The sequence below is a fragment of the Arvicola amphibius genome, chromosome 13 (assembly GCF_903992535.2).
Source record: "Arvicola amphibius chromosome 13, mArvAmp1.2, whole genome shotgun sequence".
NCBI classification, from domain to species: domain Eukaryota; kingdom Metazoa; phylum Chordata; class Mammalia; order Rodentia; family Cricetidae; genus Arvicola; species Arvicola amphibius.
Window position 1 is genome coordinate 68,494,365 of NC_052059.1, and position 16,625 is coordinate 68,510,989.

At 41.1% G+C, this 16,625-nt stretch overlaps 1 protein-coding gene across 1 annotated transcript; it reads right to left on the reverse strand.

Moving 5' to 3' along the window:
- Window positions 1-13,628: 13,628 nt before the first annotated feature.
- LOC121676978 (60S ribosomal protein L39-like) lies at window positions 13,629-16,159 on the reverse strand. The gene is made up of 2 exons (XM_042054090.1): window positions 15,994-16,159; window positions 13,629-13,759 (listed from the first exon to the last, which is right to left on the reverse strand). The coding sequence occupies exons 1-2, from the start codon at window positions 16,157-16,159 to the stop codon at window positions 13,629-13,631; spliced, it is 297 nt and encodes a 98-aa protein (XP_041910024.1).
- Between the last annotated feature and the right edge of the window lie 466 nt (window positions 16,160-16,625).

The window sequence follows — 16,625 nt, forward strand, 5'->3', positions numbered from 1 at the left end:
GAGTCATTTAAATTACTAGCCACCTCCAGTCCTGGCCCAAAAGATAACACAAGTCACCAGGCTGCTTTCTGGGTGGAAAAACAGGTTTTTCATCTTTCCCATTGGAAAGACAATCCTGTGTGTTTGTCGTCCTGGTTTCTCTGGAGATCTGTGGGCTCAAGGACTTTAGTGCTTTGCTCCAAACACTAACAACAACAACAACTAACAACAAGCAACAGAAAACGTCTTAAATGTCCCCTTTATGCCTGGGAAAGAAGACTCACAGGACCACTTGATTAGGAAAGAAATGAAGTCCTCTGGGTCATGGAGATGCTTCAGCAGGGAGAAGTACCTGCCGCCAAGCCTGACCATCAGAGCTCTATCGCCAGGACCAACAGACTGCCCGTACTTCCTCTGACCTCCTCACCCATGTGTGCACACATGCATACATATATACATAAACAAGCTTTATTTTTTTAAATTTATGTTCTCAGGTTTCAGTGAAATGGCTCATTGGGCAAAAGTGTTTGCTGCCAAGCCTAAGAAGTATATAACTTAATCCCTAGAGCCTGCATGGGGGTGGGGGGAGGGGAGAGAGAGACAGAGAGAGAGAGAGAGAGAGACAGAGAGAGAGAGAATGCTGAAAGTTGTCCTCTGGCCTTCACACCAGTATGTGTGTAGCCACACGCTCACACGCACATGCATGCACACACACACACACACACTGACACTTAAATAAATAAATAAATGTAAGAATATAATAAATAAATCAAGGCTGGATGTGGTAGTGTACACCTTTAATCCCAGCATTTGAGGGGCAGAGGCAGGTAGATCCACAAAAGCGTGAGACCAGCCTGGTCTACACAGTGAGTTCCAGCCAGCCGGCACTACACAGTAGAACCCTGTCACAGTTAAAAAAAAAAAAGTCCCTGGGCTGGCAAGATAGTTCAGAGGGTGAAGACACTTGCCAAATTAACCTGATTACCTCAGTTCAAGTCTTAGATATCCCTGTGGGTAGAAAAAACCAAATCTCAGAAGTTGTCTAACAACCATACACACGCCACGTCATGCACACACGTGTACTGTGTAGATACACACAATAATAAATACACAAATAATAAGATTGCCAACATTAAAGCTGCAGATCAGAAGGCTAGTTCTCCAGCAGTGCCGGCTAGCTGGAACTCACTGTGTAGACCAAGCTGGTCTCATGCTGTTGTGGGTCTGCCTGCCTCTGCCCCTCAAATGTTGAAACTGAAAGTGTACACTACCACATCCAGCCTTTCTTTCTTTCTTTCTTTCTTTCTTTCTTTCTTTCTTTATTATGTTTTTATGTGTATTTATTTATTTAAGTGTGAGTGTGTGTGTGTGTGTGTGTGTGCGCGCGCGCGCACGCGTGTGTTTATTCCTAACTTTCAAATTAATTCTAAAGATCATTCTAAAGAAATGTTTGATAAGCCGGGCGGTGGTGGCGCACGCCTTTAATCCCAGCACTCGGGAGGCAGAGGCAGGTGGATCTCTGTGAGTTCGAAACCAGCCTGGTCTACAAGAGCTAGCTCCAGGACAGGCTCTAAAGCTGCAGAGAAACCCTGTCTCGAAAAACAAAACAAAACAAAAAAAACCAAAAAACCAAAAAAACAAAAAAACAAAAAAACAAACAAAAAAAGTGTTTGATAACCATTTTCTCACTTATAAAAGTTAATGAAAGCTGAAACAATGAAACATTAAAAGTATATTTTAAGCAAAATTATCTAAAGATTAATTTTAATTTAATTATGGGTGTGCATCCTGGTGCCTTTGGAAGCAGGAAGAGAGCATAGATCTCCTGGGTCTGGACCTGCAGTTACTGGTGGTCTAAGACTCCAGGTGTGGCTGCTGGGAACTCCTCCCTCTCCTTTCCATCCTCTTCCTCCTTCTAAGGGAGTAAGACATAGCTTATTTTGGGGCCATTCTGAGCGACCATAGCCTGGGAACACAGATTTAGGCTACCTCAAATTCCATGTTCTGACATGAAAGCAGTTTCATAAAGCTTACAGTTTTACAGAACAAAGAGAGTCATAAATAAATCAAGGGAAGTTTAAAATACATGGGCAGGTCCATCCGAGAGACAGTACAGTGAGATGGAGAAGCTTTCCTAAAGGCACAAGATGTACCTGATGACGTGCTTAGCTTTTGGATTGGTGAAGGCTAGTGTTTTGCTAGGTTAATAGATTTCTAAAGGTTTCTCTCTTTTGAGTCATAAGATGTTAGCTCCAGCACAGAGGTGAGCAAGAAACAGCTGGTCCTGAGAGCTAGAACTAGCCCAAGATGAGGAAATTAGCCTCTGAGCTTACGAAATTCACTGTCTCCACAGGAATGAGATTCTAACAGTCTCTGCAGACAGTTCATTTCAAGAGTTTGTGTTCACAGTCAGTTCCCCTGATGGCCAAGCACCGCATTTTGTGCATGCAGGGACCACATATTATTTATTAAATATTTTAAGATCCTTTATAGCTAGGAAGCTCATTTGTAGGACCTGAGGTAGCTGAGGTTAAGCAGTGAGCAGGACAGTAGTCTTCAGGAGAGAGCAATAGCCGGTAAAGACCATTGAGAAAGAAACTCCTGGCTCATAGAAAGGCTACTAGCCTCTATAATCTGGATCTTATTTTTTTTAAGACCTTCTATGTCTGAATAGCATTTACCCTGATATAGATTGCTATACCTAAAAATTAAGAAATTAAGAACAGAGTTTGGCCTAATAGAGTGAGGTTAACGATGAGAGAAACACTTCTAATATAACAAAAATTTACATATTTTTAATGAAATTGACCAACAGTTTCTCCCGTATATACAGTTTTGGTACTTGATGGACTTTCTTGCTTATATTTAAATGATTGTAAACAGGACTGTTGAAGGGGTCACTGAAGTGTTGTCTTCTTTTTTATTAGTAAGATACAAAATTGTTTAATTAATTTTTCTATTCCCAGTTAATTATACTATAGACTATTTTAGATGCTAATTACATCAAGAAACATCAATACTTGCCAAGTGTGGTGACTCATGCCTTTAATCCCAGCACTCAGGAGGCAGAGGCAGGAGGATCTAGAGAGTTGGAGGCCAACCTGGTCTACAAATTGAGTTCCAGGACAGTCAGGACCACATAGAGAAACTCTGTATTGGAAAACTCTTTAAAATAGAAAGAAAGAAAGAAAGAAAGAAAGAAAGAAAGAAAGAAAGAACAGAAAAAGAAAGAAAGAAAGAGAAAAGGAAAGAAAGAAAGAGAAAAGAAAAAAGAAACAACATCAATACTTAAGTTATAATCCATGTTGTTATTAGAGATGGCTTATATGCTCTGGAGAAGAAAAATTAACCCAAATCTCTGGGTATCTCTAGTTAGAGTAAATGGAGTTAAGTTTAACTTAAAAACTAGATTTTATTTGTTTTAACCAAAATATACTGAATAAGAGACTATATATGTATACATAAAGACAATGAAAATGAGTTATTTCAAGCATTGTTTTGGATAAGGTAGGGGTCTAGGGTAAGCACACAGTCGCACACAAAGATCCAATCAAGTGAGGGACACAATACTTTCATTTGCAACTTCATTAGCACCAAGATTAGAAATGTATCAGATAGAGTATTAGGTATCATAAATACTTTTTAAAGCCTGACAACAAAATCGTTTAAGAAACATAAACAGTGAGAGAAGCATTTAGTCACTCTGGTACTCAATTGTTGGTGTCACCTGCATTTTCCAAGTCCGAATGAACGTGCTCTTAGGTGACATAAGGTTCAGCATCCCCGGGAGTGCCTTAGGAGCACCTGGATACAGTCCTGATCTTTAAGGCAGAATGACGCCATTAACATGAGGGCTTTTTTTCCTCTTAGCTGAAATCGTCTGGATTTTATCTTTTGAAGAAGACTTTACAATTAATTTTGAATTAGTTATAGCTAAAAGTCCTTTACAACACCCTGTGTTATTTGCTTATCTAATAGACCAAATTTTATAAATAGATTTAACTATTTGTCCATTAAACAAGTCTCATAATCACTATTTAATTTAGTAAGGATATTCTAAGTAAGCATCAGTTTCTCAACAGAAACTTTTTTTTTAATGGTTAAAGCAATGACTGACAACCCAAAAAGTAAAGTCTTTGCCCAATAGGAAAATATGTAAAAAAAACACCCTAAAATTTAATCATACATTTAAAATGTTCATTTAACAAAAAGATACTAAAAATAGATCAACTCTTAAGAAATATTGTAGAAATCTGGGCAGCGGTGGCACATTCTTTAATCCCAGCACTCAGGAGGCAGAGGCAGGTGGATCACCAAGTTCAAGGTCAATCTGGTCTACAGAGTGAGTTCCAGGACAGCCAGAGTTACACAGAGAAACCCTGTCTTAAAAAACAAAACCAGACAACAGCAACAACAACAAAAAACCAACCAAAAATTGTAGAAAATCAAGCATTAATTTTATTTCAAGGTATAGAATTAACCTTAAAACATTTTATAATCCTTGATAGTATTTTAACTTAGTTCTAACCATATTTTTAACAAATATTTGCAGTATACCTTTATCTTAACATTATTATTGTTATTAAAAAATTTAGAAAACAATTTTAAAGAGACAATTTTAAATGAAAGCTCAGAAGGCTGTATCTAAACTACAGAAAAATATGTTTCTTAGATATATAACAGTTATAAATATGGCAAAGTGCTGTGGGATACTCTTTCTATATGCGGTGAATATGTGCCACTCTTATTGTTTGACCAATAAAGTTGCTCTGCCCTATGGCAAGAAAAGAAAGAGCCAGGTGGGAAATCCAAGCAGATATACAGAAGGGCAGAACAACCACCTAGGAATTAAGACATGTAAAAAATGAGGTAATGCCAGTCATGTGGCAATACATAGACTAATAGAAATAGGCTAATTTAAGAAGTAAGAGCTAGCTAGTAATAAGACTGAGCTATCGGCCAACTGTTTATAAGTAATATTAAACCTCTGAGTTATTCAAGAACTGGTGGTAGGAGAGAAACCTATATTCACAGCAAAGTACACTAATAATTTGTTTTTCTAGCCAAATTTAAATGAATTACTTGCTGAAGATAGACGTTATTATAACAGGTACTTTAAATTGGTTCTTTGCTAGAAAAAGCATTTACTTTTTATTCATGTTCATGAAGCATCCAGTGTAGGATAAGACATCCAGAACAGGTTAAAGTTTGACATTTAGATTATTAGTATTATTTTAAACTAAAATAGAGATAAATAATTTAAAATACATCATTATAGTGTAACACATTAAGACATTCTCTAAACTCTAAGATGTTTGTCCAAGCCTCAAAGTAGGCTTTCAAAATGACAATTTAAAAATACTTAGAGTTTTTTCCTACCTAGGTCTAGCTAAAATAAGAATCTTGAAAAACCCAATTGTTCATTTGTTCATTTTAAAAGAAGCAGTAATGGCCAAAAATATCCTTAAAATCCTTAAAATATTTGTCCTATATACACATACCTGAAAACAAAGACATGAGCTACCCTCTTTTGTAAATTTATTTATTTAATTTATTAATTTTACATGTGTGGGTGTTTTGCCTGCAGGTATATGTGTACACGACATCACTCCTGGTACCCGCAGAGGCCAGAAGAGGTATTTGATCCTTGGGGACTAGAATTACAGATGGTTGTGAGCCACCATGTGGAGCTGAGACTCGAACCTGTGTCCCCTGGAAGAGCATTCAGTACTCTTAACCTTTGGAGCCATCTCTCCAGCCCCTACACTCTTTATCTTTGCAATAGAATTGAGTATCTCAAGGGAGGGCAATTGTCTATGAAGAGCACCATGTCCTGCAGTAGGAATAGTTACCTCTTAAGGTTCACTGATAAGCAGTGTGCTGTAGATCTCAAGTGGGAAAGATCAGGGAGATAGGAGCTTGACCACAACTGCATGAGCTCATGTCCTTATGAATAGCCCTAAATTGTTTAAACTTAAAAACTCATATTAATTGTCCCCCCCAAAAAGATTTAGGACCATTACCCATCTTTACTTGTTTTACCAGTGTGGCCCCATTTATTAAATATACTTTTTGTTTTTTATCATTTTTTTATTTCTTAATATTTTAATTTCACTATGAGCCAAAATGAAGCTGAGCCAAGTTAACAACTTTAGTTTACACAAGCACTTACTTACAAGCCAATTTGGCAGTAAGTATAATTATGTAAAAATAAAACATAACCACATGCAGATAGAAAGTTTATATACATAATCATACTAAGATATATTTTAATGATTTGTTTTTATTTTATGTGCACTGGTGTTTGGTCTACATGTATGTCTATGTGAGGGTGTCAGATCCTCTGGAACTGGAGACACAGACAGTTGTGAGCTGCCATATGGGTGCTGGGAATTGAATCCAGGTTCAACACACATATACACATACACACATATACATACACACATCCATACACACACATACACACACATACACACATATACATACACATACACATGCATGCACGCACGCACACACGCGCGCACACACACACACACACGATATGCACAAGGTACTGCTATGCTCAGTATTACCAAGGTTTTAGTTTCATCCAATAAGGAGGTTTGACAAGTTGTTTTGACAACTGTTGGAAATCTCTTTCGGGGAGGCAAATTCTGTGTCGTCAGAGCCCTTACCCTCTCATAGCAGGAGATTTCCAGAGAAACTCCCACATCCTCAAGGTCCATTCTTTCAGCAATCTGATAATCAGATTGAGAGACACAGGGTCTCTTTAGAATCTTTGTATCTGCCAGACCCCACTATACCGGGTAGGGAGAAGCAGAGAGGGGGATCAGATTTTCAGAGATGTTCCACAGAAAAGCCATGTGACCCAGAAGCAGAGTATGGGTGTGTCTTGAAAATGTCTGTTTTGCTTTTAAATCACTCAACTATTTAGTGGGCTTCTTGCTAGAAAAATAGAAGCAAAGGAACACAGAGCCCATATTTAATAGGATTGATCAGTCAAATGACAGGCAAACTCCTCAAGATGCTTGAAGATGGTTGAGGCAAGAATCCCAGGAATGTTGGCCTCAGAAAGGACACAGGTATAATGTCATTAGATGATCATCAACCTGAAGTCCCCTAAGCTGTAGGGACCTCCACTTGGGGGAGGGAGGGGAGGAAGTTGGCACTGAAATTCTTGGCTTTAAGGTTGAAAGGAAGCTTAGGCTGGTTTGTATAATAAAGACATGTTACTGTAAGCATGAGAGAAAGCTGCTCAAGGAAAACTAAAAATCAGAGGTGAAGGAGGAAGGCCAGAGAACACAGAGTGCTTTAGAGTTTCCCTCAGGTTTTGGCATGCACCATAAAGAGTTTTAACTTAGTTTTTCTTTCAACACTCAGAGGTACTGTTTTTTAAGAGTTCTTTATTATGATTAATTGCCACTTTTATTGCTCCCAAATCATTTTACATTTTAATTAAAGCTACCTGCCTGTTTGTTGTTTTTTTTTTTCTTGAAATTTTATTGTCTGGGACTTTGATAAGCACTCAGATAGCGCCAGTTTGGAAGTAGTAAATGTTTGTCTCCATGTTTCCAAATACTTGCAAGTTAGGGATCATCACCAATAAAGCCAGCTAGAGTGCCAGATGACTTTTTTATCTCCAAATATTTCCTCCTTTTGGATATCAGGTTCTTGTTCCCCATTCTCTCTCTCTCTCTCTCTCTCTCTCTCTCTCTCTCATGCACACACACAGAGTTCCCATATATGTGTGTGTGTGTGTGTGTGTGTGTGTGTGTGTATGTATGTATGTATGTATCTGTCTGTCTGTCTGTCTGTCTGTCTGTCTGTCTGTCTATCTATCTATCAATCTATCTAGATATCTAGATATCTAGATATATGATATATGGATTGATTTTCTCAGCTTTTGTCCTAAGACTGTCTTTTGCAACTGGGTCTCAGGGTTCTCTTACATCTTACTCAAATGTGAGGGGGCTCAAGACACCGGGTAAACTGGTCCCTCATACGTGTCTTCCCAGGTGAACTAATAAAGTTCCTTCTGACCCAGGAATCAGGTGTGTTTGTTGGGATGTTCCCCCAGACACCTCCACACTTCTGTGTGGGAGGGATCAAGTACCTCATGTTGTCAGTGCCTTTGGCAGGGTCACAGGGTCACAGGAGAAGCAACAGAAAAATGCAGAATTATGCAGATAGAAAAATATCAGGAGACTGAAGTCAAAACCCACAGAAGTGATGTGGATGCCCTTCTGTACGCTGCAAATATGTGTTGCTTTTATTGGTTGATGAATAAAGCTGCTTTGGCCTTTGGTAGGGCAGGACATAGATATGCAGGAAAACCAAGCAGAGATACAGGGAGAAAGAAGGTGGAGTTGGGAGAGATGCCAGCAACCAGCCCTGGAGGAAAGACACCAGAGCATTTATAAGTAAGCCACAGGCCATGTGGTGATTCATATTAATAGAAATGGGTTAATTTAAATGTAAGAGCTAGGCATTAATAAGCCTAAGCCATCAGCCAAACAGCTATAACTAATATTAAGTCTCTGAGACTGGGCTGGATGCAGAAAAGCCTCCAGAAAAGGCCAAATGATAACAAATCAAATTTTCCAAAAGCAATGAAAACCAACACAAATAAAAACTAAAATGCCTTCAAAGTTCCAAAAGTGAACAAATACTGAAAACAAGCTGAACAGTCAGAGTCTAAAGTGACTTTACAGGTCCAAAAGCAAGCAAAGAATCAAACCAAATGTCTAGACCAAAATGCTTCAAGGCAAAGAAATCTGATGCCTTAAGCCAGTGGTTCTCAACCAGTTGGTTGTGACCCTTTAGGGTCCCATATCAGATATTTACATTATGATTCATAACAGTAGCAAAATTACAGTTATAAAGTAGCAACAAAATAATTTTATGGAACTGTATTAAAGGGTTGCAGTATTAGGAATGTTGAGAAACTCTGCCTTAAACCAAATATTTAAAAAGTAAATTTAAAAGGTAAATTAACAAATAGGATTCTTTTTTTAAATAATTTACTTTTATTTTATGTGCTTTGGGGTCTTGTCTGCATGTATCTCTGTCTGTGTGAGGATGTCAGATCTTGGAGTTACAAATAGTTGTGCGATGTCATGGGGGTGCTGGGAATTGAATTTGGGTCCTCTGGAAGAGTAGTCAGTGGTCTTAACCACTGAGCAATCTCTCCAGCCCCCCAAATAGCATTCTTGTTAACTAGTTCAGAATAAACAAAATGGACCATGGACCAATCAAATTAAGGGAGGCCCAGAGCCCTGGAAAGAACTCCCAACAATCTGCTGAGGAAATAGCGTTAGGCAGCCTAGACTCAGTGGGTCCATGCGGATAGTTGGCTTCCATTCAGTTGATTCCTCCAGAGAAAGGCGAATCAAAATCATTCTGAGTCCAAAGTTGTGATGCCATAATTGTTGATAAAAAACTGCAACTTTCTTCTTAAAGGAGATGAGAGGGTTTACTTTGTAGCCATTTTGAATGACCATGGTCCAGGAACAAAGATGTTTCAGCAAGTGTTCTTAACTGTTGAGTCACTTTTCCAGCTTCTACATTTGTTTTGTTTTGTTTTTTTCAGACATGGCTTTTCTGTGTAGTCCTGTTCTGGAACTGGAACTCATTCTGTAGACCAGGCTGGCCTCGAACTCACAAAGATCCGCCTGCCTCTGCTTCCCAAGTAGTAGGATTAAAGGTGTGTGCCACCACTGCCCAACTCCAACTTCTGTTTTTAAATCTATTATTTTATTTTGAGTATGCATATATGTATGTTAATGCACCTCATGTACATGGTGCCACGGGGGGGGGCAGTTTAAATAGACTGAGGGTGTGGTGAAGATTTTGGCGGGCTGTCTTGACACTCCTCCGGGGAGGGGTCAAGGCTTGGCGGGCACAGGGAAGGGGTCTCCAAAGATGGAGGCCAGAGACCGGGACTTGGGACTTACATTCACAAGCACCAATGACAGGACCCAGTCTTGGTTTTAAGGAGGTGTGGAACTGTCTCAGTTTGCCCTAGGGCAATGCCAGTTCTTAGACTCCCTCCTGTTCCCATTTCACCTTAGGACCTGTTCTTTGCCTTTGCAGGAGACAGCATTAACAGCTAGATATAAGATTGTTCTGTGTTTACCCTCGTAATGACTAATTCTGTTTCTATATTAGCTTTAACTCAAAATCATTGCAGAGTGTGGAGCTCTAGTCTTATAAAAGCTGCTTGCTAACTTATTATAGACTGTTAGAAAATACAAGTTAGTCATCTTTAGTGTACTGATATAATTAGTTACATGAATAAGCCTTATTTAGTTCCCTGTATATGTTTTCAAAGTCAAACTTAAAACAAATAATGAAAAACAAAGTTGTCTAATCAGACACACCTAGGCAGCCCTCATACTTCAGAGATCTGCAGAATATGGCATTTAAAATAATAATTTAAAAGCTTATTATATTAGACAGAGACTCTGAGATCCTAACAGTGACCCAAGGTCTCCAAAGAAGATTATGAGACACCATGATGTCTCCACCTGGATTATGATGACGTTGACCACTGGGTGAGATGTCCCAGTGCAACACCTGCTGCCAGGACCTGGCCCAGACCGTGGACAAACAGCAGGACCTTGGAGAATTGATTGCACCGGTTTTGCATCAACAAAATAAGGTCAGTCTTTTCCATGTTCCTCTTCCACAGAAAAAGAAAAAGTTCACTTTATAGGCCTGGATTAGACAGTAAGACTGCTGTTCTGGATATATCTTCGTCCAATGCTATGGAGACCTGGGTATGACTAACTGTATATGGACTCTGGTCCCTGTCATTTTTAATAGTTTTAGAAGTTATTTGGTCTGTACTCAGTTATACTTTACTTATCCTTCTGAGATCTCTGGTAGTATTAATGGCTAGGGTAATTATAATGTCAGTTTAGCAGCAAAATGTATCCAGATCCTTCCACAAAGCTACAGCCAGCTTCTTAGCTCATTAAAAAATGTTTTAAGGTCTGAAGATATAAAAGTTCATAAGCTTTGGGGGTCTAAAAAATGACTTAAAATATGAAAAATGTTTCTAATTTCTCCCCCACCCATAGTAGTTCTAATAAGCTAAAAGAGCAATGACTACTTCCTGTGTGGGTCACAAGCTCAAGATTTTAGATTCCTTCTGGTTGGCATTTAAATATAAACTTAAAGGAGTTTCTCATTAGGCCAAAGGCATCTCTGTCCAAACCATACATGGTTCTCTGGACAGCAGAAAATATCCATGCTTCTAACCAAAATCTGTAGTTTTTGCTAGGACTCAAAGGTATGACTCTATTCCTTCTGTTTACAGATACTCGTGATCTCCTTTTTTTCTACGATATGGGTTTTTCTTTAAGTAAATAAATTTAACTTCTGTGCCTAGTTTAAACTTATCTCAATAGACTTCCACTTGGCTGGTTGATGCATCTAAGCACCAGTTGCTGGCTACAACCTGCTCTGAATGGTGGTGAGCCCTTGACTTCCTGAAAGCCGATATGGACCAGTCCAGCTGATATGAACACTCCTTGTTCCTTCAACAGAGTCTGATGAGTGCCCCATTGTCTGAATTTCCTCCCTACCTTTGGCTAGCCTTTCAACCTGCTTGGGCCCAGATAACAATGCCCCAATGTCAGCTTGAAGTAGCTGCAGAAAGAAACACACCGTCCCATGCTCCCTGCCCAGAATAGGTTGAAAGGCTGAGACAAGGGGAACTCCCTGGCATGGGGGACAAGATAATTACCTATAGTGCCTGTTGATATACTAAAAATAGGTCCAGAGTTGTCAATTAATGGATTTATTAATTTAAATAGTTCCATACCTCCTTAAAACCAGGACCAAGCAGGACCCAAGATTGGGTCCTGTCATCGGTGCTTGTCAAGGGGCAACTGTAGGAGCCAGCCATGATAAGCTAAGTATGAACAGATTACCCAAAGGAAGTTCTTTACTTCCAGCCATTATCACCTGCCAGAGTAGGACTCGGCCATCAATTTAATAAAAGGCCAGAGTCTCAGTAGTTTACCCTGAAGCAATACCTGGTTGTAGGAAGAACCACAAAGTGAGATTACCCGAGCATCACCCAAAAACAGACCATCCAAAGGAAATGCCTAACGTTCCAACCACTGTAGATAGGAGCACCCGCCAGCACACACTCACCAGGACACCCCTAGACAATGTCAGCTAATCAGGGGTCCTGAACCTCAGAAGCCTTTCACCCCCACCTTTACTACTATAAAAACCCAACTCTAACTGAGCTCGGGGCTCTCCGTTTATTCCAATACGTTGGACATGCAGAGAGACCAAGTTTACAAACTTGCATAAAATAAAGGCTCTTTGCTTTTACATATGGGACTCGGCCTCCTTATTGGCTTTTGGGCCACTTCGTGGATTATTAAGTTATTCATCTAAGCCAACCAATAGAACATCCCTGTAGTCCTAAAAGTCAATGCTATGTGTTTGGTTCTTTTAAATATTTCATCCTTAAGTCTTATGAATATCAACACATACCCACTAGGAAGTGACATTATCTCAAAAAATTGGGGAGCCCTTCTCAGTAACAATTTTAGAGACACTTTGATCGACTCACCCAGTTGGAGTAACTCCCAAAGCAGGAGACAGTGCCATGTCTCCACTCAGAGGTAGATGTCATTCATTAGTGTAGCGTTTCTCACTACACCCTTAAAGACATTTTAAGGGTGAAGAGGCACCCTTAAAAACATTTACGAGATGGGCTGAAATTAGAGAATAGATATAAACAATTTCTGCTATTCTTGCAGGCTATGCTTGTGTCTGTCAGATGAAGGACATACTAGAGAAAGACTCATGCAAAAAATGTTGATATTTTACAATTGTGTGTGTGTGCTTGTTGATGTGGCCACAACCAAGTTGCATGTTTGTGGGCTATGTGTGCTGAGTGCTAGATCACTGAGATGAGGTCACATGGTGTCTTAGCTACTTTTCTATTGCTGTGACCAAACACCATAACCAAGGCAGGAAAGGGTTAATTGGGCTCACAGTTTCGGAGGTGTTGAGTCCAGAGTGAAAGCGTGGAAGCGGGGACAGTGGAGAGCTCACCTTTTGCTCTGAAAGTAGGAGAGAGAGAGAGAGAGAGAGAGAGAGAGAGAGAGAGAGAGAGAGAGAGAGAGAGAGAGAGAGAGAGAAAGTGACAGAGAGATAGGGAGACTGGGAACGTCAGGAGTTGCCCACCCTCAGTGACTGAACTCCTCCAATAAGGCCACACCTCTCAATCTTTCCCAAATAGTTTTACTTACTGGGGACCAAATATTCAAGCAGTGTTGGTGTCTTGGACCCAGCTAGTCTACTACTGACCAAGATTTTTGTGAGTTCTCTGCCTCTGAGGAGAGAGAGAGAGAGAGACACAGAGTGGGGAGGGAAGGAGATGGGGAGGGAGGAAAAGAGAGGGAGGGAGAGGGGGAGGGAGGGAGAGAAAGGGAGAGGGAGGGAGAGAGAGGGAGAGAGAGAGAGATCTTCAGCTAAGAATCCTAGAATCTTCATTTCTGGGTATGATGCTTCTGCGACGTTGGTTCTTTTGCCCTGAGGTGGAACCTGTGTCACTAACAGATCTACCTCATGCTCTTCCTAGAGGGACTCTTTCTCTACCCATCAGGAAGATGACCTGAACATCAGGGACTCATTTCTCTCTTGCGGTCCCTCGTCTGAGCCTCTCTCATCATGATAGGGAGATCCCCAAATGATTCCTCATTAACAGGCTTTGGAGTGAGACAGTGGCAGAGACTCAGGGTCTGAACATTTCCTGAGGATCAAGATGACTGATGCCATAGACTTCACAGATTCTGAATCCAAGTGATTTGCAAACATGCTTTCCCCAAGGTGGCCAGCCTCTCTCCGGAGTCGTGTTTTTTGATCCCAGTCATTAGTCATGATTCTTCCCAATAGCTACAGTCTGAGGGCAATTTCACCCATTAAACACTAAAGTTTGGTATCTGTTTATCCATTAAGTGTGACTATGCCCCACTCTGGTGGTCTAGAGTAGAATATGAGGTATTTCTTAAAGGCTAGGATTCAGAGCACAGTTGGTAGAGTGCTTGTCTAGCATGCATGAGACACAGCACAGCATGAAATGCAGGGCATGTACCCTGTGATCACAGAGCTTGGGAGGTGCCAGCAGGATGGCCAGAAACTCAAGGCCATCCTTGATTGAGAACCCCAATTCAGTGCTGGGCAGTGGTGGTGCACAGCTTTAATCCCAGCCCTTGAGGCAGACAGATCTCTGTGAGTTCGAGGCCAGCCTGGTCTACAGAGGGAGTGCCAGAACAGGCTCCAGAGGTACAGAGAAACCCTGTCTTTAAAACCCAGAGAAAGAGAGGAGAGATAGAGCGAGAGGCGAGAGAGAACGAGCGGAGAGAAGAGGAGAGGAGAGAGCGAGAGAGGAGAGAGGAGAGGAGAGCGAAGAGAGAGGAGAGAGATGAGAGAAAGGAGGAGAGCGAGAGAGGAGAGGAGAGAGAAGAGCGAAAGGAGGAGCGAGCCAGGAGAGGAGGAGAGAGAGGAGAGGAGAGAGAGAGGAGAAGAGCGGAGAGAGATGGAGAGAGCGATGAGAGAGAGATGAGAGAGAGAGAGAGAGAGAGAGGGATGAGAGGGAGGGATGGGTTTCTCTGTGTAGCCCTAGCTCCTGTTAGACTAGGCTGGCCTCGAACTCACAAAGCTCCACCTGCCTCTGCTTCCCGAGTGCTGGGATTAAAGACATGTGCCACCCACCCAGCTTTGGGCGTTTTTCTAAGACATCTCTCTATACCTTGCTTTTCTGGCGTGAGCCTCTCACCTTAACGTGCATTTCCACACACACGCACCCACACTCATGTGAACACACTTGCACATCACCCTGCACACGCCTAAATTTTTTTACAACACAACTTTTCTATGTAGCCTAGTGTGGCCTTGAATTTATGGTGATCCTACTAAAGACTGGAATTACAGGTATGCTCAACAAAATTTTGATTCCCCCCTGCACCCCAATTAAATGCATTCTTTCAGCTCTGATAATTTACCTTACTTGAAGGAATTGAAGTTCTTTTTGTCTGACCTTGAACCTTACTTTACCTGCTTTTGTCTGGGAACCTTTTGAAAATAAGATTCATTTTTTATTTTATGTGTGTGAGTGTTTATGAGTGTCTTGTCTGCATGTATGTATGTATATCATAAATGTTCCTGCCAACTGAGGAGGTCGGAAGAAAGTGCCAGATACACCAGAGCTGGAGTTACAGATGGTTGTGAGCCACCATGCGGAGCTGAACCGGGCCCTCTGGGAGAGCAGTCAGTGCTCTAACCACTGAGCCATCTTTCCAACTCCTATGGGGAAGTAGGAAGATGAGGAGTTTGGCTTTGCTTTGCTTGGCTCCTCTGTTCTTCTGTCATGGAAGTCGAGCGTGCTCACAGACCTGACACTGGAGTGGAATGCTCCCTGCACGCTAGCTGTGGTTGTGAGCACTTTCTATGCTAGTCACTTTGAACTCACGTGACACTGAGTGTCTTAGGATGAAACCTTCCTCCTCACTCCCTAGGTGAAGAGGGATTTCTATCATGACAGACATCTTTTCTTTCCTCCTATAAATGGTGGACTTCCAGCAGACTGTCATTAGCAAGGGGGCTGCCTAATGCTTCTCTGTCTCCATGGATATCCAAAGCTTATTGAATTGAATAGCCTCATTGCTAGGAAAGTTGGCTCACCCTGGATCCACTTTTAAGTTCATTTATTTACAGGATTCCACTTCTGTTCCTTAGATCCAGGTTTAAATAATCCTGAAAACTGTGTGCAGTGACTGAGCAATTCACCCCTGACATCCATTGTCACCCTCAGCAACAGAAATCTTGAGAGACTAATTTTTCAACTCCCCCCACCCCATTCTCTCTCTTTTGAAAAGTTCTACATTTTATTACTAGACAGACCACTCCCCCAGTTTAAAAATGACTAAGTCTCCAGATGAAAATGTTGAACTCCGTCCATGGCTCAGTGCAAATCCCGAGCCTTGCCTATGTGACTCCACAAGGTCAGCCTTGTTCTCCTCCAGGGTCTCCTCTTGGAGCTGGACCTGGTTTTATTACCAGTTCTCATTTGAATCCACTGAGGAATAGGATGATTTTGCTTTTGGTTCTTGGCCAGGAATCGCTTGATTCTGCAAGTCTTGTGAGAAGACATGGCAAGAAGTCGAGTCTCCCCCACCCTACCCCATTCCTTAACTTTCAAGTTAATACATCAGGTTTCCACCAGTCTGGGCTCTTGCCTTAGCTGTTATCAGTTTTGGCTTTCAGGATCCTATTATTGCTGGCATTCTGAAATGTCCTCTGATCAAATGGGTTCCTGTCAAGCCCAACTGAGCTGCCAAGAAGGAGAATCAGGCCAGTCCTTGCCTTTACTGTAGCCAGTCTTTCATTGTCCTACTAGCCAGCTCCCAAACTACAACACAGAGACTTCTTATTAATTATGAGAGCTAGGCCTTATCTTAGGCTTGTTCCTAACTAGCTCTTATAACTTAAGTCAATCTATAGCTATTAATCTATGTGCTGCCAGCTGGCCTGTGGCTGCTGTCTCTCCTGAATGTCTTGCTTGTTCCCTGTCTCTTGGGATTTCCATCTTCTTTTTCCCAGCATCCTCTCTGCCCTGA